Source organism: Cervus canadensis, chromosome 8 (genome assembly GCF_019320065.1).
Source record: "Cervus canadensis isolate Bull #8, Minnesota chromosome 8, ASM1932006v1, whole genome shotgun sequence".
NCBI classification, from domain to species: domain Eukaryota; kingdom Metazoa; phylum Chordata; class Mammalia; order Artiodactyla; family Cervidae; genus Cervus; species Cervus canadensis.
The window spans coordinates 39,942,933-39,965,277 of record NC_057393.1 but is presented as its reverse complement, the minus strand read 5'-3'; the positions used below and the strand labels follow the sequence as shown (position 1 = coordinate 39,965,277).

General features: G+C 37.1%; 1 protein-coding gene across 8 annotated transcripts in view; it reads right to left on the bottom strand.

Annotated features, from left to right (window-relative positions):
- Positions 1-10,649, bottom strand: part of RNLS (renalase, FAD dependent amine oxidase) — a 301,302-nt gene extending 290,653 nt beyond the window's left edge. For all 8 annotated transcript variants that reach the window (XM_043476086.1, XM_043476088.1, XM_043476090.1 and 5 more), the window contains exons 1-3: positions 10,311-10,649; positions 9,312-9,417; positions 8,559-8,701 (exon numbers count right to left, since the gene is read on the bottom strand). In XM_043476086.1, the coding sequence (XP_043332021.1) occupies positions 8,559-8,701; positions 9,312-9,417; positions 10,311-10,428 (367 nt within the window). In that variant the 5' untranslated portion in view covers positions 10,429-10,649. The remainder of the gene's footprint in view (positions 1-8,558; positions 8,702-9,311; positions 9,418-10,310) is intronic.
- Between the last annotated feature and the right edge of the window lie 11,696 nt (positions 10,650-22,345).

Here is a 22,345-nt window from a genome sequence, read left to right as displayed (position 1 = left end):
TGGTAATATTCCTTATTAAAAATATCAATATTCCCTATTAAACCTGAAAAAGTAACTCTGTAAGCAAAATCCAAGTCTCATCAATAGATTAATTATCTTAATTAAGAATCAAAATTAAGAAAAATACAATCTGGAATATCCTCTCATCTCTTTTCCCTTCTTTGCACTTATCACAAATATATTTTAATAATTATTTGAGTACTTATATGATTGATATTTTATCCCCTTTTAATTTGTAAGCTCCATGAGTTTACACTCATTTTTTCTATGTATAGCATATAGTATATAAAGTATTGTACTGGGAACAGAGGTATTTAACCAATATTTGTTTAAGAGAATGAATTATGAACTGAAAGTTAGGAAAATATAATTGTATCATTAAGTCCCCTTGGTATAACAATTCTTACCTCACATTCTAGTTTTCAGAAAACTTTCATTTTAAAACAAATCTACTTTTATTTGGCCTCATGAATAGAAAGGAAATAAATGAAAATGGAATAAAGGGGAAAAAAGGACACTAAAAGATCCTGTCCATCATTGCATGTGACATCTCATATTCCTAACTACTAAGAATCCAGCTTAAGTCCAACCTTGGCATGAAGCTCCCTTTCCGTAGCTATTCTAGCGCAGTGTGAACCTTCTCATCTCCATAATCACTGCCTTTACCACTCACTCGGACACTGATTCAAAGTATCTCTATGTTTTAGATATGTCTTGCTAAGTCGCTTCAGTCGTGTCTGACTCTTAGCAACGCTATGGACTGTAGCCCACCAGGTTCCTCTGCCCATGGGATTCTCCAGGCAAGAATTCTGGAGTAGACTGCCATGCCCTCCTGCAGGGGATCTTCCCATCCCAGGGATGGAGCCCGCATCTCTTACACATCTCTTGCACTGGCAGACAGGCTTTTTACCACTGGTGCCACCTGGGAAGCCCTAGACATGTCTCATCAATCCCCAAATACTCTAGGGCTCCTCCATGTCAGGTCTCTAGATCTCATACACCTTTATATCTTTCATATTCCCTTGAATAACTCTACAATATAGTAATTACAAGTTTTAAAAATCAAATGCAAATATGTTAGAAGGACCGATGCCCTCAATCTCTTTGAGGCAATTAGAGTCTTTCTGTTCAAAGAATTAGAGCAAGGGTTTGTAAATAGCATTCCAACTTGCCTGAGGGTTTCTCTAAGGACCCTCTTCAGGGAAGGTGCAAATAATTGGTGCTTTGAACTCACACCCACCATTCCCTTGACTCCAACCAGAGCGGCTCCACTTTCCTCTCTTCAGTTCCTTTAGGACGTCTTTCCCCTGACTTGGTTGCCTCACGTGTCTCTCTCTCTCTAGTCCTGGCCCTGATCCAGACTTCAAGTAAGTCAACTAACTTTATAAACTTTATTCAGTTGTGTTTTCACATAATATTCCTTTGAAAACAGCATTACATTGGTTTTGCTTTTGGTGGTCAGTAGGAGGGTGTGGTTAAGAGAACTGAACTACACTAACTTTTAACAGAAATTCTTCATATCCAGTCAAATGCCTTAGACATATATCCCAGTGGTCCCGAAGTGTTCTGCAAGATAAATATCAGTGGTTCTCTAGGTGTGGACCTCAGACCAGAGGCACCTTGGAACTTGCTAGAAACACAAATTCTCAGGTCCCAACTCAGACCTGAATCAGAATCTGGGGATCAGGTCTAGTAGTCTGCATTTAAGAAGCCTCCGGCTTTGTTACCATGCACATTAAAGTGTGAGAACCACGGTGGGTAGATAAATAGACAGAAATCTAACACTGCAACTGGCAAAGCCACTCAAAAACAGTATTTTCCAAGAATTAGGGGCAGTGGTATACCTGCTCTAGCCAGGAAGTTTTCCTTTCCAATTGTGATGATTCAAGTTTCTGGGAAAGTAGCATTTCCTCGTGAAAGTAACTAATAACTTTTGAAAGGACCACACGACCAAATCTAAGGCTCTGGAAGATCATTTTTAAATAGCCAGAAAACTACATAAAAATGTTCAGTCTGAGCTTAGTAAATGTCACCATGTCCCTGTGTTGCATATCATTTTTCAGAGGTTTCTCACTGTATTTAGGATTAAGTATAAAATCTTAATAGTGCTTACAAAGCCCCTTATGATCTGGCCCCTGCCTTACTCTTGAACTTCACCTACTGTTTTCTCCCTCATTTACTACCCTCCAGTCACAATGACCTTTTCATTCCATAAATGCACCATCTTCCTCCTACTTGAGAATAGTTTCAACTTGATATGTCCATTGCATGCAATTCTCACCACTCAGCTCTTGGCCTAGTTCACTCCTGCTCACCTTTCAAGTATCTATGAAAACATTAGTTTCTTAGAGATGCTTTTCCTGACACATCTCCCCTTTCTCACTCTTTTCAGACTCACGTTAGCTTAGGTACTATTACTTTAGCTCACTCATTACACTCTCACTTTTTCTTCTTAGCATTTATTATGTACATTTTTATATGCATGAAATTAGTTTTTGTCTTTCCCTCCAACTATGCTCTACATTAACAAAGGTGAGGTTCAATGTGTTTTACTTACCACTGTTTCCCCAGCATATATTTCATAAAAAATTTTTTTTAATCTACAGATAGCTACAAAGATATCAAACTACAAAGAAATTTTAACCATTTTACAAAGGCAAACAGGTTTCTGTTACGTATTTATTCAATGCCTATCCCCTGCCTTCCTCCATGTTAGAAACTGTTAGTCACAAGTGTTAGTCATGTTTGACCGTTTGTGACCCCCGGGACTATACCCTGCCAGGCTCCTCTGTCCATAGAATTCTCTAGGCAACAATGAAGTGGGTTGCCATTTCCTTCTCCAGGGGATCTTCCTGACCGAGGGATAGAACTGGTCTCCTGCATTGCAGGCAGATTCTTTACTGTCTGAGCCACCAAGGAAGCCCCTCCATGTTAGAGCATCTAAATTTATCTTTCTCCAATAATTTCCTACAAACAGGTTTCAGTTCAGAACTACTGAGATGGACCAGTAAGCAGTGTCTAACTACAAGCATGGCTTAAAGTTCACTGCGGAGTGCTTAACCAAGGTCTCAGGTTACCCTCTACCTTCTCTCTGAAAGACACTGTTATGGATGAGTGCCATGATCACCTGCCTAGGAGCCATTTTGAGACAGAACTGCCCAGGCTTAATTCCCTTACATTAATTTTAGAAAGAAAATAAACACAAAAGTAAAAAGGGAGAATATGATAAAATTAAATATTGCCAGAAAGAAGTCACACTGGCTGATAGTTATCTGCAAATTAAACTATCTTTTCTAATAAATCATTTCGGTTGGCCAAAAAGCTTGTTCAGACTTTTCCATGACATCTTACAGAAAATTCCAATGAACTTTTTGGCCAAACCAATATGTTGTCCATGTTGACTTTCAATTGTTAGTCCATGTCCCTTTTTGAAGTAGATGGTAAAATAAAAACAAATAATTACAACAATAGTTCTTCCTGTGGCAAAATGAAAGTGAAAGTCACTCAGTTGTGTCTGACTCTGCAACCCATGGACCATACAGTCCACAGAATTCTCCAGGCCAGAATACTGGAGTGGGTAGCCATCCCTTTCTCCAGGGGATCTTCCCAACCCAGGGATGGAACCCAGGTTTCCCACATTGCAGGCAGATTCTTTACCAGCTGAGCCACAAGGCCAAACCAAATAAAAGCTGCTCACCCTGTCCTAGAAACTAAATTCATCCTCTTATGAATGATTTAATAATATGGGCCTTATTCAAAAGCAAAAGGGCTTGGTTAATCACTGTCCAAATGTCACAGAAAGAACCATCATGTGACTGATCTTCCCAAGTGCATAAAGAAATATATGGCAAGACTCCTTGGTAGCCCCTTCCTTCCCCCTGGGGCAGGGACTAATCAGTGAAAGAGGGGGCCCAGGGGCAGGGCTCCATGAATCTGTTCTCTTGAACCAGGGTGGGATGGGAGCATCCTCTCAAACTGTATGGGAAAAACCAGGAAGGAAAAGATGTTAAATCAGAGGTCTGAGGCCTTCTCATCGTCCTCCGTGGGATCCTCAAAAGGTCATGACAACAGAGTCAGCTTAAAGAGAGTGCTGGCGTCTTACTTACTAGTTAAGCCATTATAAGCAATGTACTTAACTTGTCTGAGTCTCATTTTTCTCATTAGTAAATGAGGATAATGATAACTACTATGAATGGTTATATAATAATTAGAAATGATGTATGCTAAATGCCTAACACAGCATCAGATTAATAGATTTTAACAAATGATAAGGTAGTTTTTATTCTTTTGAATTTCTGCTACTCCTACAACAATGACAACAAAAAATAAATAAATAAAACAGAAAAATAGAAAAATCACATTTTATTTACTCAGACGACAGCATTAATTGGGAAAACAGGAAGTAGGTAAAATTAATGCCAATAAATAATTTTCTCTGTAATAAGCTTAATGTGAACACATGAAACAATAAGTGAGAACAGAACACAAGTGACATGTGCCTATTTCCTCCTACCCTTTACCACTCATTCTGGAAAACTGGTCTATTTAAATATTGGCTTTAGATATTTGAACCTATTCTAAAGCATACTTGGCTGGACATACTCCTTACAGATAATTTCCTTGGAAGTCTGGTTGCAAACTAAATAAAACTGGTTGTATCATAAGATTGTAGGGATGTGAACTCAACTGATTCCCAAATGTAAAGTAAATCTGGAATGACCTGGCAGTTTGGGTTGTTATACACTGAGCACATGTAAAAATCAGCTTCATTTAAGATTATTTTTTAAGCTAACATTTATCAAGAGATTTCTAAGTATATGGCCTATTATTTGCTTGAATTGGCAATGGGTAGATTATATCCTTTATTCTTCACAAAACTTTGCAGTAGGTATTGTTACCACTCTCATGTTTCCAATGAAAGAACTTAAGTACAGATTTTAACACTTTCCTAATATTACACAGCTAGGAAAGGGTGGTAGAATGTGAATTTGAATCCAGGTCATTCTGACTCCAGGGACTCTCTCAACTTTCATTGGGGAAATACTAAAATAGGATAGGATCCATTTATAGGCAGAAAGATTTAAAGAAGTTTAAAGAATGTTTAAAGGGATACAGGGGCTTCCCTGGTGGCTCAGGCAGTAAAGAATCCGTGTGCAATGCAGGAGACCCAGGTTCAATTCCCAGGTCGGGAAGATCCCCTGCAGAAGGGAATGGCTACCCACTTCAGCATTCTTGCCTGGAGAATTCCACAGACAAAGGAGCCTGTCGGGCTATAGTCCATGGGGACCCAACTGAGTGACTAACACTTTTTCAAAGGGATATAATTATAAAATTTTGAATGGTATAGATGGTTTATAAAACCTCTAATAATAGATCTGGGTAGAAGGTGGAAAGACCTCTTGAAACATTACAAAGATAATATTAAAATAAACTAAGAAAAAGTTTATATACACTCAAATTATGTAGGCCTTGAACTCAATTATATAAAAATTATTTTTTAAAAAAGCAGAAAGTATGTCACAGAATGAACTTACAACTGACTTACATATTATTGTGACACTTTTCCCTGCTAATTTTCTGTTATTTTCCAGATTTTCAACTATTAGCATGTAATTCTTTTTTAAAAGTTACTTAAATATTTCACATAGTGATAAGAAAATCTAAAGTACTCATGCTCTCAAGAGACTGTACAAATTCAAAGTATAAAGAGGTTTTTAGGAAGAATTGGTTAAACTACAATGAATAAATATATGTATTTTTATATATAGGGCTTCCCAGATGGCACTATTGGGAAAGAACTCACCTGCCAATGCAAGAGACGTAAAAGACATGGGGTTCAATACCTGGGTCGGGAAGACCCCCTGGAGAAGGGCGTGGCAATCCACTCCAGTATTCTTGCCATGGAGAGGAACCTGGTGGGCTACAGTCCATAGGGTTGCAAAGAGTCAGACATGACCGAAGTGACTAAGCACACACACACATATATGTGTGTATATATATGTATAAGAAATCTAACTCACTTATACCTACCTACTATATACCAGGTACCATTAGATTGTATGTGAGCTACAAAGAAATATGACCTCTTCTCCCAAGAGTTTCCAAAGCAAAATTGGAAAAAGAAAACCAAAAATCATATATTACCCCAAACACCTAACACAAAAAGGATGTAGGTGTGGTGTATTCAAGGACTGTCCCTTAGCTATATGATGGCAGGAACTTTGGTTCTTGTATCACTAGTCTCTAAAACAGTGTATAGTAAGCACTCAGCAAATGTTTATTGAATGAATAGGTATATGCATATATGGATGGCTAGATATATAATATGATTAGTAAGTACTTGGAGATTCTAATAAGTATGTACATCTAATTTGGGTTAAGTAAAAGTCATGAGGGAAATGAGATTTTTTTTTTAAGTTATATGGTGGCAATATATGAAGCTGATGACATTCTACAAAATATACAAATAGTGTCACCATCTGTGATGGTTAATTTTACGTGTCAACTTGACTGAGTCATGAGGTTCTCATATATTTGGCAAACACTATTCTGGGTATGTCTGTGAGGGTGTTTTGGAAGAAAGTAATATTTAAATTGGTAGACTGAATAAAGCAGGTTGCCCTCCCTAATGTAGGTGGGTATCATCCAATCAGTCACAGGCCTGAATAAAACAGAAAGGCTGACCCTCCCACCAGTAAAAAAAGTCTTCTTGTCTGATAGCCTTTGAACTGGGACACTGTTTCATTCTCCTACCTTCAGACTTGAACTGAAACATCTGCTCTTCGTGGGTGTTGAGCTCGCCAGCCACCAAAACTGGAACTGTACCTTCAGCTCTCCACGGTCTCCGGCTTTTGGACTGAAACTAAACCATCAGCTCTCCTGGATCTCTAGCTTGTCAATTCGCCCGGCAGATCTTCAGACTTGCCAGCCTCCAAAATCACATAAGCTAATTCTGTACAATAAATTTACCTATCTGTATAAATATATCCTTTCAGTTTTGTTTTTTTCTGGAAAATCCTGATGACTACACCATAATATTCAGAATCCTAGATGAAGAAATGGCCTTGCCTGGAATGGTATTTACTGTGTCCTCATGTTGTATATTCAGTCTCACTGCCTTCTCTCATGCCCAGTATTGGGATTCTCAGGTTTCACAATAAGTAATATTTGTGCTGTGCTATGCTTAGTCGCTCAGTCGTGCCAGACTCTTTGAGACCCCATGGACTGTAGTCAGCCAGGCTCCTCTGTCCTCGGAATTCTCCAGGCAAGAATACTGGATTGGGGAGCCATTCCCTTCTCTGTTTTCCCAACCCAGGGATCGAACCCAGGTCTCCTGCATTGCAGGCAGATTCTTTACCATCTGAGCCACCAGGGAAGCCCAAGTAATACTTGATGTAGTCCAAAACAGTAATTATTCTAGAAATAGCTTATAAAATAAAGTCTCAACTTATACTTCTCCTCAATGATCTTCAATTGGGCATTTAATTATGATTTATCAATAAGTCTATTTCTGTTTTAAAGGATAAATCATTAATCGTCCAGGATTATTTGTCATCCTTTAAAAAAAAGTCGATTTTAAAACACTCGTCATATACATAAAAACAAATGAAAATCCTCATAGAAACTGGGCAAAGGTTATAAAACATTCACAGAAAAAAAGGCACAGACTTGATTAGCAAAACAAAGGTGCATAAACTCACTCATAACTAAGTAAATGCAAATCAGACCACAAGGAAATATCATTTCAACCCATCATATGGGCAAAAAATTTTATTTTCCATAATATCAAGATGTACAGAAAGACATGTTCTCATTTACTATTGATGACAGATTCCTTAATAGGAATAGATGGCACAACTTAGTTCAATAAAAAATGCACAAACCATTGACACACCAACTATACTGTTAGGAACTGACCCTACAGATATACTTGCAAAAGTATGTCGGAGTTAGAAATTGCAGCAATATTGGTACTAGCATAAAACAAAATAATCCCTAACTCCCCAAACAATCTACATACTTAACAGAAAGTTAACAGTTAAATAAATAATGATATTCATATACCATGTAATACTGAACAGGCATTGAAAAGAATGAAGAACCCTGAGTTTGCTGATATTAAAATAGACCAAAGATATGATTCAGTCAATGATTATGTATTAGTCAGGGTTCTCCAGAGAGATAGTATCAATAGGATAGACATAGACCTAGATAAGAGAGACAGAGGGAGAGATTGGTTTATTATAAACATAGATGAAATAAAGCATAGAATGGCTTATATAAAATAATCTCATCTATGTTTTAAAAAAGAACATATACAAACGTCTATAAATAGGGAAATAGAGACAGTCACATAGAGCAAGAGATAGATGCAGAAACATTTTTCTGGAAGCATATATAGGAAACAGTGATTACTTTAGGGGAAGAAAACTAGCTATTGAGTAGTGCATAGGAGAACATCTATAACTTTCCTTACAGTATTAATATTTAATTATGTGTATAACTTTTAGTTTAAAATGCTTACTTTAAAAGAAGGCAAGAGAAAATTTTATTCTCACCTGATTGTTTCAAATAATGGTTAACAATGGAAGAAACTCCATGAGGTGCTACAAAGTTACAGTCTCCTTCTTTTATCACCATTCCATCAATAGGAGAGGTCAGAGGCTTCAAAATGCCACCAGCTAACAATTCATCATAAAAACTGAAACAAATCAAAATGTATAACATAACTATATGCTATACTTAGCTCTAAACACTAAATTCTCTTCAAAGAATTCTTCGAGATTATAATCCTAAATAAAAACTAGAAATCTTCTTACAAACAACTCAACATATGTTTTGTGTTAATAAGACATAATTTTGGTGAAGAATGGAAACATTTTGAGAATCCATAGTCTTTTGCTGATTGTAGTCAAAGGTCTACTTTCTCATATATTTCAAAATTAAAGTCAGTGAAAATAAACAGAAAGGTATTCACTACACCGATTTTAAATCTGGTTAAGATTTGACTTCCATCACAGTTATCTGTCCTCTTTCTCAACACCAACATAGTTAACTCCTATTTATTGAGCTCTTACCATGTTCCATATAACATCTCACCTGATCTTCACAACAACTGGAGAGGCATGTATTACAGTTTTCCCACTTTACTTATGTAAATCTTTTATTGCTATTAATACTATGATCAATGATGATGATATAATTTCACTGTATTACAAGACTCAAAGTTTAACTCTGCTAAAAATGGATGATTTGTATCTTTTATCATCTTCAACCAGGAAGACTGATTCCACTCCTTTCAACTAACTCACCTTTGGTGTATTTTGGCATAATGAGGAGTGCAGGTGATATACTGGGCACCCAAGTCCACTGTGCTCTGTGGATTATGAGGACTGCTGGCTGTAGTCATTCTTCCTCCTTGAATTAGTCCCCAGGAAAATATCTTAATATATTAGAATGAATATTTCACAATTAACACTGATCACCCCAGGTTATACCAAAATGGATAACTTAGAACTGTTTCAGAAAACACATTTTTAATTTTTTACTTTTAGATTTCATAATAATTAATACATTTTAAAATTTTGTTTTCTCCAGATTCCAGAGATCTAAAAAAATCGTTTTTTAAATTGAAGGTTTTGTCATCTAATGCTGTTAGGAAGTAATTAACAGAGACAATTCAGTCTGGGGGTGTGAGATATCTTTTAAAAAGAACACATGAAGAATACAGCAGCCTTCAGCACTGTGCCTGCTCCATCTACTTACTGATCTGAATGAAGGCAATGAATGAACGGACCAAAGAAAACAAAATGAATGAAATGTCAGAATGAATGAATCAGAGAATGCTTTCCCTCTTGCTGTCAGGTTTCAGGAGAGTGACAGGATTCTCTCAAGTAGACAGATTTTCGGAAAGTCGTGGTCAATGGGCACTGGAGGATTCTCATAATCTAAAGAAAGCTGCCAGGGTACAGAGCAGGGTACAGGGGAAAAAAAAATTCACTTCTTGGCGACAGCGGCAGGCCCAAGCTTTGCAAACTCCAGTCAGGATGTCTCCCAGCCGCTCAGGCCTCCCAGGGAAGTGCTCCGGGATCCCGCCCTGCCCCCAGCCGCCCCACCGCCCGGCCTGGGTCGCCGCCCCAACTCGCGCCCACTCTTTTGGCCGTCCCGGGCGCCGGAAGTCTCTGATCACGTGATCGGGCGCCCGCCGACCTGCTGGGTGTTCCCCGATCCTTACTCGGAGAAGGCCCACACCACAAGCCAGTGTGCCCACCGGTCTTCCTTTCCCTGGCTTCCGTCCGGAAACGACCCACCTGAGTCCCCGGCCTTGTCCCACACAGTGAGGCGCAGAGGACTGGACGCCTCCCTCCTTAGCAGCGCCGCGCACAAGCTTCCCGTCAGCCCGGCGCCCACGATCAGCACCCGCGCCATGGCCCGCGGTCTCCGCGCCCGGGTGGCCGGCCTGCAGTCGGTGTAGCCGCCGCCACAGCCCAGCGGGCCAGAGCTGTCGGCTCCGCGCTCCTGGCCCTACTCGGCCCCTGAGCAGTTCCCTGGTCGGCCTGCAGGGGGCGGAGAGGAGGCGACTCGGCTGAGAATGATCAGCACTGAAGACCAGCAAATCTTGGCCTTCCTCTTGGTTTGAGAGCCAGGAGACCCCGCCGTGCCACAGGGCTGGTGTTGACTACTGCGGAGACCCAGCCCAAGGTTAACTGCTAGGGTAACTGTGCTTTGTTGGAACCTTGGCTTCTTAATAATCTTAAGTCTGAAAGGAACACAGCAGTGATGCCAGAGCCAGCTTTCTTCAAGCACCTTAATAGTCACTATTCACATAACAGAAAAAGAATTTGGGAGAGATTTTGCTTAAACTAACCCTCGGGCTTTGTGTAAATGATAAACTTTTTGAACCTCAATTTCTCCACCTGTAAAAGGGGGCCAGAAAATTCTGTATTCCAGATTATCGACAGTTAAAGATATATGGTTCACCAGAGAATTATAGGTCAATCTTCTCTTCAGTAAATATTAAATTTTATGACAAAACAATCCAGTGGTTGTAAGGGATGTGTGGATGAGCAAGACAAGGATTCATGCCCTTACCACTAGTTTTTTGTTTGCTTTCTAACGTTGTCCTGGAAATTCTCAAGGAAACAATAATATGCAAGGATAAGACTGAACCAAGACTTTTGAACTCTGTGGGAGAAGGTGAGGGTGGGATGTTTCAAAAGAACAGCATGTATATAATCTATAGGGAAACAGATCACCAGCCCAGGTGGGATGCATGAGACAAGTGCTCGGGCCTGGTGCACTGGGAAGACCCAGAGGAATCGGGTGGAGAGGGAGGTGGGAGGGGGGATCGGGATGGGGAATACATGTAACTCCATGGCTGATTCATGTCAATGTATGACAAAACCCACTGCAATGTTGTGAAGTAATTAGCCTCCAACTAATAAAAATAAATGAAAAAAAAAAAAAAAGACTGAACCATTTCAGTTACCCTGAATTGCAGATAAATTATTACTTGGACACTAGAGAAACTTGTTATAAGATAATTGACAATGATAGTCAATTACAATGAAAACATTAAAAGTTAGAAGTTTTACTGTATGTACACACGAGGGAGAAATTGCCAGGCTTGAAGTTGGTGATAGATCAGTATTACATATATCTAATAAAAGATAAAGATAAAATATCTAATAAAGGATAATCAAACTATACTTTGGATTTGGATAGTAACCCCTTATTGGTCATATCAATTGCAAATATTTTGTCCCATTCAATACATTGTCTTTTAATTTTAATAATCATGTCATTTGCTGTGTAAAAGCTTATAAGCTCAATTTAGTTTCTTGGTTTATTTTTGCCTGTGTTTCATTTGCCTTATGAGACAAGTCCAAAAAAAATATTGCTTACTTTTATATCCAAGAGTGGTCTGCCTGTATTCTCTTCTATGAGTTTTATGGTTTTAGGTCTTACATTTAGATCTTTATATCATTTTGAGTTTATTCTTGTATAAGGTGTGAGGAAATGTTCTAATCTCATTTCTTTACATGTAGCTTTCTAGTTTTCCCAGCACTGAGACTATATTTTTTCCACTGTATAGTCTTACATCTTTGTTATGGATTTATTGACCTTAAGTGTGTGAATTTATTTCCTGGCTCTCTATTCTGTTCCATTGATCTATGTGTCTGTTTTTGTGACAATATCAGTATTTTGATTTCAAGACTTTTTTCATATAGTCTGAAATCTGAGAAGGTGATACCTCTAGCTTTGTTCTATTTTCTCAAGATTGCTTTGGCAATTCAGGGTCTTTTGCACTTCTGTATAAATTTTCTGATTATTCTAGTTAGTGAAACATGTCCTGGTTATTATGATAGAGATTTCATTAAATCTATAGATCGCTTTGGATAGTACAGTTATTTTAACAATATTAATTTGTCCAATTTATGACCACAGAATATCTTTCCATTTCTTTGTATCATCTACAAATTTCCTTTATCCATGTTTTATAGTTTTCAAAGTATAGTTTTAACCTCCTTGATTAAGTTTATTTCTAAGTATTTTATTAACACAGTTTTAAATGAGATTGTTTGCTTGCTTTCTCTTTCTGGTATTTCATTATTAGTGTATAGTAAAGTAACAGATTTCTGTATATTAATCTTGTATCCTGCAACCTTACTGAATTCAGTTTTTAGTTCTAATAGCTTTTGGGTGGAGACTTTAGGGTTCTCTATGTAGAGTATCGTGTCATCTGCAAGTAGTGTCATTTTTGCCCTTGTTGTTTTTGTTGTTTAGTCACTAAGTTGTGTCTCTTTGTGACCCCATGGACTGTAACCTGCCAGGATTCTCTGTCCATGGAATTTTCCAGGCAAGAATACTGGGTTACCATTTCCTACTCCAGGGGAACTTCCTCCCCTAGGGATTGAACCTGCATCTCCTGAATTTCTTGCATTGTAGGCGGATTCTTTACTGCTGAGCCACCGGGGAAGCCCCATTTTTGCCCTGCCCTTCCTTAAGTTTGAATAGCTTTAATTTCTTTTTGCTATCTGATTGCCATGGCTAGAACTTCTAGTACCATTTATTTAGAAGTGGTACGAGTGGGCATCCTTGTCTTGTTCCCAGTTTTAGAGGAAATGCTTCCAGCTTTTCAGCATTGAGGTGATATTAGCTGTGATTGTATCATATATGGCCTTTACTATGCTGAGATATGTTCCCTCTATACAATTTGATGAGAGTTTGTTGTTTTTTTTTAATCATGAATGGATATTGAATTTTGTCAACTGCTTTTTCTGATCGTGTGATTTTTATCCTTTTTATTATTGTGGTGTATCACATTGATTGACTTGCAGATATTGAATCATTCTTGCATCACTTTACATATGTAAATATAGACACTAAATTCAAGTGAATTTTTCCTAGGTTAAGCAGTATCTTGAGGAATCAATGCAGGTCCTCATGATCTGTTGAGTACATTCTTCTCTCCTGTCATCTCCTCTTGTTACCTCATTTCTGTTAATAGTCTGGTCACCTTGCATAATCAGACTTGAAACCTCATAGTCTTCTTCAATATATCTGTTCTCTTTTCTCATCCTTGATATCTATTAGTCTTCTGGTATTTTTTACCCCTTCTCCTCTGTCTCTTAAATCCAATCCCACTCCATTGTATCTCAGAGAAGTACAAATTTCATTTCTACCAGCAATATTCTACATTGCCTATTTTACTGCATTATTGTCAACTGTGAACATTGAGCATTTTGAAAGGTGATCATTGACAGATTAACCCATTACTTAAGTTCAAACAGTCATTAGTTCTTAATTTAATTCTTATAGCAGCTTTCTAACTGACCTCTCTGCTCCTAATCTCTGTTCTGCACCAAGTTTCTAGACTGGTCATTGCCATTCTCAAGTGACTTTTAGTAATTCTCAGTCTCATACAGATTAAAGTTCAACTACTTGGTATAAAAATATTCAGTCACTACTATATATATAGTAGATAACTAAGAAGAACCTGATGTATAACTCAGGGAACTCTACTCAATACTGTGCAACGCCCTATATGGGAAAAGAATCTTAAAATAAAAAGAGCAGATATAGGTATATGTGTGACTGATTCACTTTGCTGTATGCCTGAAACTAACACAACGTTGTAAATCATATATGTGCCAATAATTGTTTTTTAAAAAGTATTCAGTGATATTTCTCAAGTCTATGTTTATATCTTATCTTGGTAGGTTTTTTTTTTTTCAGTTGTTTTTAATGAACTTTTTTGTTTGTTTGTTTTTATTGTAGTGGTTTTTTAATACATTGACATGAATCAGCCATGGATTTACATGTGTTCCCCATCCCAATCCCCTCTCCCATTTCCCTCTGCATCCCATCCCTCTGGGTCTTCCCAGTGCACCAGCCCCAAGCACTTGTCTCATGCATCCAACCTGGGCTGGTGATCTGTTTCACCCTTGATAGTATACTTGTTTCAATGCTATTCTCTCAGAACATCCCACCCTCGCCTTCTCCCACAGGGTCCAAAAGTCTGTTCTATACATCTGTGTCTCTTTTTCTGTTTTGCATGTAGGGTTATTGTTACCATTTTTTAAAATTCCATATATATGTGTTAGTATACTGTACTGGTGTTTATCTTTCTGGCTTACTTCACTCTGTGTAATGGGCTTCAGTTTCATCCATCTCATTAGAACTGATTCAAATGAATTCTTTTTAATGGCTGAGTAATATTCCATTGTGTATATGTGCCGGAGCCTGCCGGCAAACAAACTGGTCAAGAATGCAATTACCAGAGTACCTAGGAAAAAGAAGACTCAGAAAGAGAAAGATGGGGTTGAGAGGGACGGAGTCCGCTTGCGTCTGACTCCGCCAACTTTATTGAAGAATACCACACCTATATATACGCTAACAGGAGTTACTAAGAATAGATCGAGGGTTTTGCATATGTGCAGAGCTACAGATGTTTTAAATTCCCACACTTAAGATAAGTAAAGCATTAATTACCCTAGCGCCCAACATGATTAAGATCATTAGAACATTAGATAGAAAACAGGCTTCATCAATAGAACATTAGATGGAAAACAGGTTTCAGGCATGATGAGCTTATCAGCACCAGAAAAACAGGCAAAAAGGTCACCAGTGTGTTTTCTCCCTGAAGGAGACAAATGCCAGTCTATACTTTAACAAGAAGGGGTGACAAAGAGAGACCTTTTGATCTCTCTTAGGGCCGTAAGGGGCCTGTACATTCAGGCCGGCTCACTGCATATATGTACCATAGCTTCCTTATCCATTCGTCTGCTGATGGGCATCTAGGTTGCCTCCATGTCCTGGCTATTATAAATAATGCTGCAATGAACATTGGGGTGCACGTGTCTCTTTCAGATCTGGTTTCCTCTGTGTATATGCCCAGGAGTGGGATTGCTGGGTCATATGGCAATTCTATTTCCAGTTTTTTAAGAAATCTCCACACTGTTCTCCATAGCGGCTGTAGTAGTTTGCATTCCCACCAACAGTGTAAGAGGTTTCCTTTTTCTCCACACCCTCTCCAGCATTTATTGCTTGTAGACTTTTGGATAGCAGCCATCCTGACTGGTATAATGGTACCTCATTGTGGTTTTGATTTGCATTTCTCTGATAATGAGTGATGTTGAGCATCTTTTCATGTGTTTGTTAGCCATCTGTATGTCTTCTTTGGAGAAATGTCTGTTTATTTCTTTGGCCCATTTTTTGATTGGGTCATTTATTTTTCTGGCATTGAGCTGCAGGAGTTGCTTGTATATTTTTGAGATTAATCCTTTGTCTGTTTCTTCATATGCTATTATTTTCTCCCATTCTGAAGGCTGTCTTTTCACCTTACTTATAGTTTCCTTTGTTGTGCAAAAGCTTTTAAGTTTCATTAAGTCCCATTTGTTTATTTTTGCTTTTATTTCCAATATTCTGGGAGGTGGATCATAGAGGATCCTGCTGTGATTTATGTCGGAGAGTGTTTTGCCTATGTTCTCCTCTAGGAGTTTCATAGTTTCTGGTCTGACATTTAGATCTTTAATCCATTTTGAGTTTATTTTTGTGTATGGTGTTAGAAAGTGTTCTAGTTTCATTCTTTTACAAGTGGTTGACCAGTTTTCCCAGCACCACTTGTTAAAGAGGTTGTCTTTTTTCCATTGTATATCCTTGCCTCCTTTGTCAAAGATAAGTGTCCATAAGTACGTGGATTTATCTCTGGGCTTTCTATTCTGTTCCACTGATCTATATTTCTGTATATAGAAAGATAGAAATACAGATCTTGGTAGTCTTTATATGTCTTGTGCTACTAAGTTGGGGCTACCCTGATGGCTCAGACAGTAAAGAATCTGACTGCGATGTGGAAGACCCAGGTTTGATCCCTGGGTCGGGAAGACCCTCTGGAGAAGGGAATGGCCACCCACTCCAGTATTCTTGCCTGGAGTATTCCATGGACAGAGGAACCTGGCAAGCTGCACTTCATGGGATCACAAAGAGCTGGATACTGAGCTATTAACACTTTTACTTTCACAACTAAGTTGAGTTATTTTAGTTCCCGTAAATATATCCTCAGATTTTCCACTTATCTGTGGAAGTGAGAAACATTTGCTTATGTTGTTCTTGAGTATAAGATATACTTTCTGACTTGTGTTGCCAGTAGTTGTGAATTTGCATTAATTCTTCACTCTCTTTTTCTTTTCCCCTATGATCAACAATATCCTTTTTTAAAAGTTATCCAAAATTTGGGAATGTTATGACCATTCAGTAGAAGTAGCCATGGTGGTTTGTGATTTCTTATCACTTTTTGTCTTCAGGGAGTGACAGAACCACCCTCCCCACCTACACTCCTAACCTCCAAAATGGATTATATTAATTCAGAGCTATAACTCTAAGGTTGTGTGGGTGCATGGTTGGCTACTAGCACTGGTGTATCTCTCTGAGAGAGGTGTGAATGACTCAATGACCTAGAGAAGGTAGTATTGTAAAACAGCTGGGACAGATGGACTTACATTTACTCTTCCTATTCACCTTGGCATTTTGCCTTCACTTCTTCCCAGTTTTCTGCTATGGCTCCTCCTGGTCATTCAAGTGCAGCTTAAAAGTTACCTAAAAGAGGTCTTCTCTAATCACTTGACCTAAAATAGCCACCCAGTGGCCCTCTTTTGCATTAACCTATTTTCTTAATATCACTTAATTACCTTTAGAAGTGAACTTACTTTTTACTTGTTTAATTATTTATTGTTTATTTAGTTTAGTTTTTCTCTCACTAGAATTTAAGCACCAAGAGGACAGAAACATCATCATGTTCAATACCGTATCTTTGGCAACTGGAATCCAAATTAGAATTCTCAGAGACTGAGAGTTCACTAACTCTTTGCCTAGAAGATATCCAAGACTTTTGAGGATAATACTTAAAGGAAGATAGGCTGAATGGTAATTCAGTGGGGAGATATCAATATTAAACATATTTTCTCAGAGAGTTCTTTTCTATGATATAATATTGCTATAATGATATAAAATACAATGTCAGTGAACAAAGAATATCTGATAATGTGATTCACAGCACTTTCTGTCCTTATTTATTTCATTGATAATTTACATAATCATTAATGGCATATCTAACAGTATTTAGATGGCATAAAATCAAGATGAATAACCCCATGGAACTATTTTATTTTATTCCTTAGTGTAATTTAATTGTTTATTGAAGTATGGCTAATGCACAACACTGTTAGTTTCAGGTATATAGTAAAGTATGTGTATATATGTGAACTTCCCTCTTATACCTGCTTTTGCGGCATCCCACAGATTTTGGAAAATTTTGTTTCCATTTTGATTTGTCTTGAGGTATTTTCTTATTTCCTCTTTGAATTCATTTTTTAAATAGCCTATTGTTTAGTCTCCTTGTGTTTGTTCTTTTCCTGGTTTTCTTTCTGTAGTTGATTTCTAATTTCATACAATTGTGGTAAAAAAAAAAATACTGTTTCTACAAATGTTATTATTTTATTGTTATTTGTATTGTTTTCATTGACTTTATTTGGCATGATTATTTTGAAATTCATGTTGTCGAATGTGTCAGTTCATTTCTTTTTGTGGATACATGATATTTCTTTATATGGATATATCACAGTATGTTTATCTGTTCACCTCCTGATGAACATTTGGGTTGTTTCTAAAAATAAAGCTGCTATGAATATTTCACAAGTCTTTATATGAACACTGGCTTTCATTTATCTTGTGTAAATATCTGGGGGTGGAATAGTCTGGTTATATGGTAGATGTGTTCAACTTTGAAAGGAACTATCAAGTAAAACTGTTTCCCAAAATGACTTTATCATTTTACATTCTAACAGGACCATTTGAAGATTCTATTTATTCTCCATCCTTAGTATCATTGAATATGATCAATCCTTTCAACTTTAGCCATTCTAATAAATGTGTGATGGCATTACAGTAAGGTTTTAATTTTAATTTCTCCAATGATGTTTGATATTCACCATCTTTTCATGTGGTCATTTGCCATTCATATAGCTACTTTTGTGAAGTGTCTGTTCAAAGTTTCTACCTATTAAATAAATTGGGTAGTTTATTTTCTTATCACTGAATTTACAGAGTTTATTATATATTTTGGATACAAGTAAAATGTGTGACTAGCAAATGCTTTCTTCCTGTCTATGACTTCTATTCATTATATTATCAGCATCTTTCCAAGTGCAGATATCCTTAATTTATCCATTTTTAGCTTATATGGTTTCTACTTATTGTCTTCCATCAAAGAAATACTGGATTTATACTTCAAGGTAATGAAGACTTTTCTCTTATGTTTTCTTCCAGAAGTTTTATAGTGTTATTCAGTTCAGTTCAGTCACTCAGTCATGTCTGACTCTTTGCGACCCCATGGACTGCAGCATGCCAGGCTTCCCTGTCCATCACCAACTCCCAGAGTCTACTCAAACTCATGTCCATCGCATTGGTGATGCCATCCAACCATCTCATCCTCTCTTGTCCCCTTCTCCTCCCACCTTCAATCTTTCCCAGCATCAGGGTCTTTTCCAAAGAGTTGCTTCTTCGCATCAGATGGTCAAAGTACTGGAGTTTCAGCTTCAGCATCAGTCCTTCCAGTGAACATTCAGGACTGATTTCCTTTAAGATGGACTGACTGGATCTCCTTGCAGTCCAAGGGACTCTCAAGAGTCTTCTCCAACACCACAGCTCAAAAGCATCGTCTTCGGTGCTCAGCTTTGTTTATAGTCCAACTGTCACATTCATACATGACTACTGGAAAAACCATAGCTTTGACTAGACGGACATTTGTTGTAAAGTAATGTCTCTGTTTTTTAATATGCTGTCTAGGCTGGTCATACCTTTTCTTCCAAGGAGCAAGTGTCTTTTAATTTCATGGCTGTAGTCACCATCTGCAGTGATTTTGGAGCCCCCCCCCAAAAATAAAGTCTCTCTGTTTCCATTGTTTCCCCATCTATTTGCCATGAAGTGATGGGACCAGATGCCATGATCTTAGTTTTCTGAATGTTGAGCTTTAAGCCAACTTTTTCACTCTCCTCTTTCACCTTCATCAAGAGGCTCTTTAGTTCTTCACTTTCTGCTCTAAAGGTGGTGTTATCTGCATTTCTGAGGTTATTGATACTTCTCCCAGCATTCTTGATTCTAGCTTGTGCCTCATCCAGTCTGGCATTTCTCATGATGTACTCTGCATATAAGTTAAATAAGCAGAGTTACAACATACAGCCTTGATGTACTCCTTTCCCTATTTGGAACCAGTCTGTTGTTCCATGTCCAGTTCTAACTGTTGCTTCCAGACCTGCATACAGATTTCTCAGGAGGCAGATCAGGTGGTCTGGTATTCCCATCTCTTGAAGAATATTCCACAGTTTGTTGTGGTCCACATGGTCAAAGACTTTGGCATAGTCAATAAAGCAAAAGTAGATGTTTTTCTGGAATTCTCTTGCTGTTTTGATGATCCAGCATATGTTGACAATTTGATCTCTGGTTACTCTGCCTTTTCTAAATCCGTCTTGAACATCTGGAAGTACATGGTTCACGTACTATTGAAGCCTGGCTTGGGGAATTTTGAGCATTACTTTGCTAGCGTGTGAGATGAGTGCAATTGTGCAATAGTTTGAACATTCTTTGGCATTGCCTTTCTTTGGGACTGGAATGAAAACTGACCTTTTCCAATCCTGTGACCACTGCCGAGTTTTCCAGATTTGTAGGTCTATGGTCCTTTTTAAGTTAATTTTTGTATTCGATGTTAGATATGAATCAAAGTTCATACCTTTGCATATGAATATTTGTTTCGCACTGTGTGGTTTAGACTGAATTGCCTTTGCATCTCTGTTGAGAATTAATTGACCATGTAAATGTAGATCTATCCTAAACTCTGTTCTCATCCATTTATATATCTTGTTCTGCCAGTGCCACACTCTCTTGATAACTTTAGCCTTACAATAAATAAGTCTTAAATTTGGTACTGTGAATATTCCAATTGTGTTCGTTTTCAAAATTATTTCGACTCTTTAAGGTTCTCACCAGTTCCATATACTGTCTAAAAAGACCTTAATTTCTATGAAAATGCCTTCGATTTTAATAAGAATTGGTTTGTTCAGCCCTTCTAGATCCTTGCTGATTTTCTATATATGTGCCCTATCAGTTATAAATTGATATCTCTAACTGTAAGTGAGAATGTAAATACGTGTCTTTCTCCTTACAGCTTTATAAGGTCTGGGTTTTGACTCCTGACTCTCTTTTTAGAGAGAGATGTATATAAATATGTAAATTGATAAACTGTTGCTGAATTGATCTATTTATCATTTTGAAATTGCACTATTTATCACTGGTTATATTTTCCTTTAAAATCTGTACTGCCTGATATTAATATAGCGTCTTTTTGATTAGTATTCATTTGTTATATTGTTTTCCCCCTTTACAGTTTTACTATAGTTATGTCTCTATCTTTAAAGCAAATTTCTTGAGGGTAGCCTTCCTTTTTATCCAGTCTGACAATCTCTTTTAATTGGGCTTTTAGATTTAGCCATTTATGAGGGAGAAGAAAGTGCTATTATGATTGGGATTTTTGACATTTCAAATTCCAAGTGTTTATTGCTGACTCTTCTATATTATCTTTTATCTTTAATCCTTTAAAAATCACTTATTTGTAGGAAATTTTTAAAGTATACATAGATTCTTTGGGATTTTCTACATAGGTAATCAGATATGCTTTTAATTATTTTTTCTTGCTTAATTGCACTGGCTAGGACTTAAAGTACAATGTTGAATAGAAGTGGCGAGAAAGGACCTCTTTTCTTGCTCTAATTCTTATCAAAAAAGCATTCAGTCTTTCACCAAGTATGATTAGAACTGTAGACTTTTCATAAATGGCCTTAATAGTTTAAGGAAGTTTCTTTCTATATATAATTTGTTGAGAAGTTTTATGACTAAATGATTAACTTAGTCAAACACTTTTTTGCATCTTCTGAGGTTTTTGGGTTTTTTTTTTTTCAGTTTAGCCTGTTAATATGGTAAATGACACTAATTGATATTTGAATGTTGAATCAGTCTTTTGTTTGTGGGATGAACCCCATTAGACTGAGATATATTTTTTCAATATATTGCTGGATTTATTTTGATAATATTTTGGTGAGAGTCTTGGAATCTGTATTTATGGGGGAAATTGGTCTATAGCTTTCTTCTTTCATAATGTGACCTTATACAATTAATTGGGAAGGAAATCAACTATATGCCAATAAAATTTTTTAAAAAAATTAATTAGAAAGGATACCCTTCTCTTCTATTTTCTGGAAGAGACTGTAAAGAATTTTTTTTTTTTTAATATCTGGTGAAATTTGGCAGTGAAACTATCTCACTTGGATTTTTCTTTATCAGAGGGTTTTTATGCTATACATTTAATTTAAAAAATAGATACTGGAATATTCAAGTTATCACTTTTTGGGGGGGTGAATTTTGACATTAATAGTTTCTCTTTTTAAGGAATTATTGTATTTCATTTATGTTTTCAAGTTTATAAGCATAGAGTTAAGTAGTCCCTTATTATAATTAATTTTAATATCTTTGGAATCAGTAGACTGTTTTTTCTTCATTCCTGATATGGGTATTTTACGTTTTCTTTTTTTTCTTGGTCATCTTGGCTAAAAGTTTTTTTTTACCATTTCAAAGAATCGGCTTTTGGTTCATTGATTTCCTCTATTTGTCTTTCATTCCTTTTCTTTGACTTTTTGCCAATCTATATTATTTCTTTCCTTCTATTTATTTCAGTTTTAGTTTGCTTTTTTTTTTCCTCTAGCTTTTTTGAGGTAAAAGCTTCAATTACTTGTTTTTC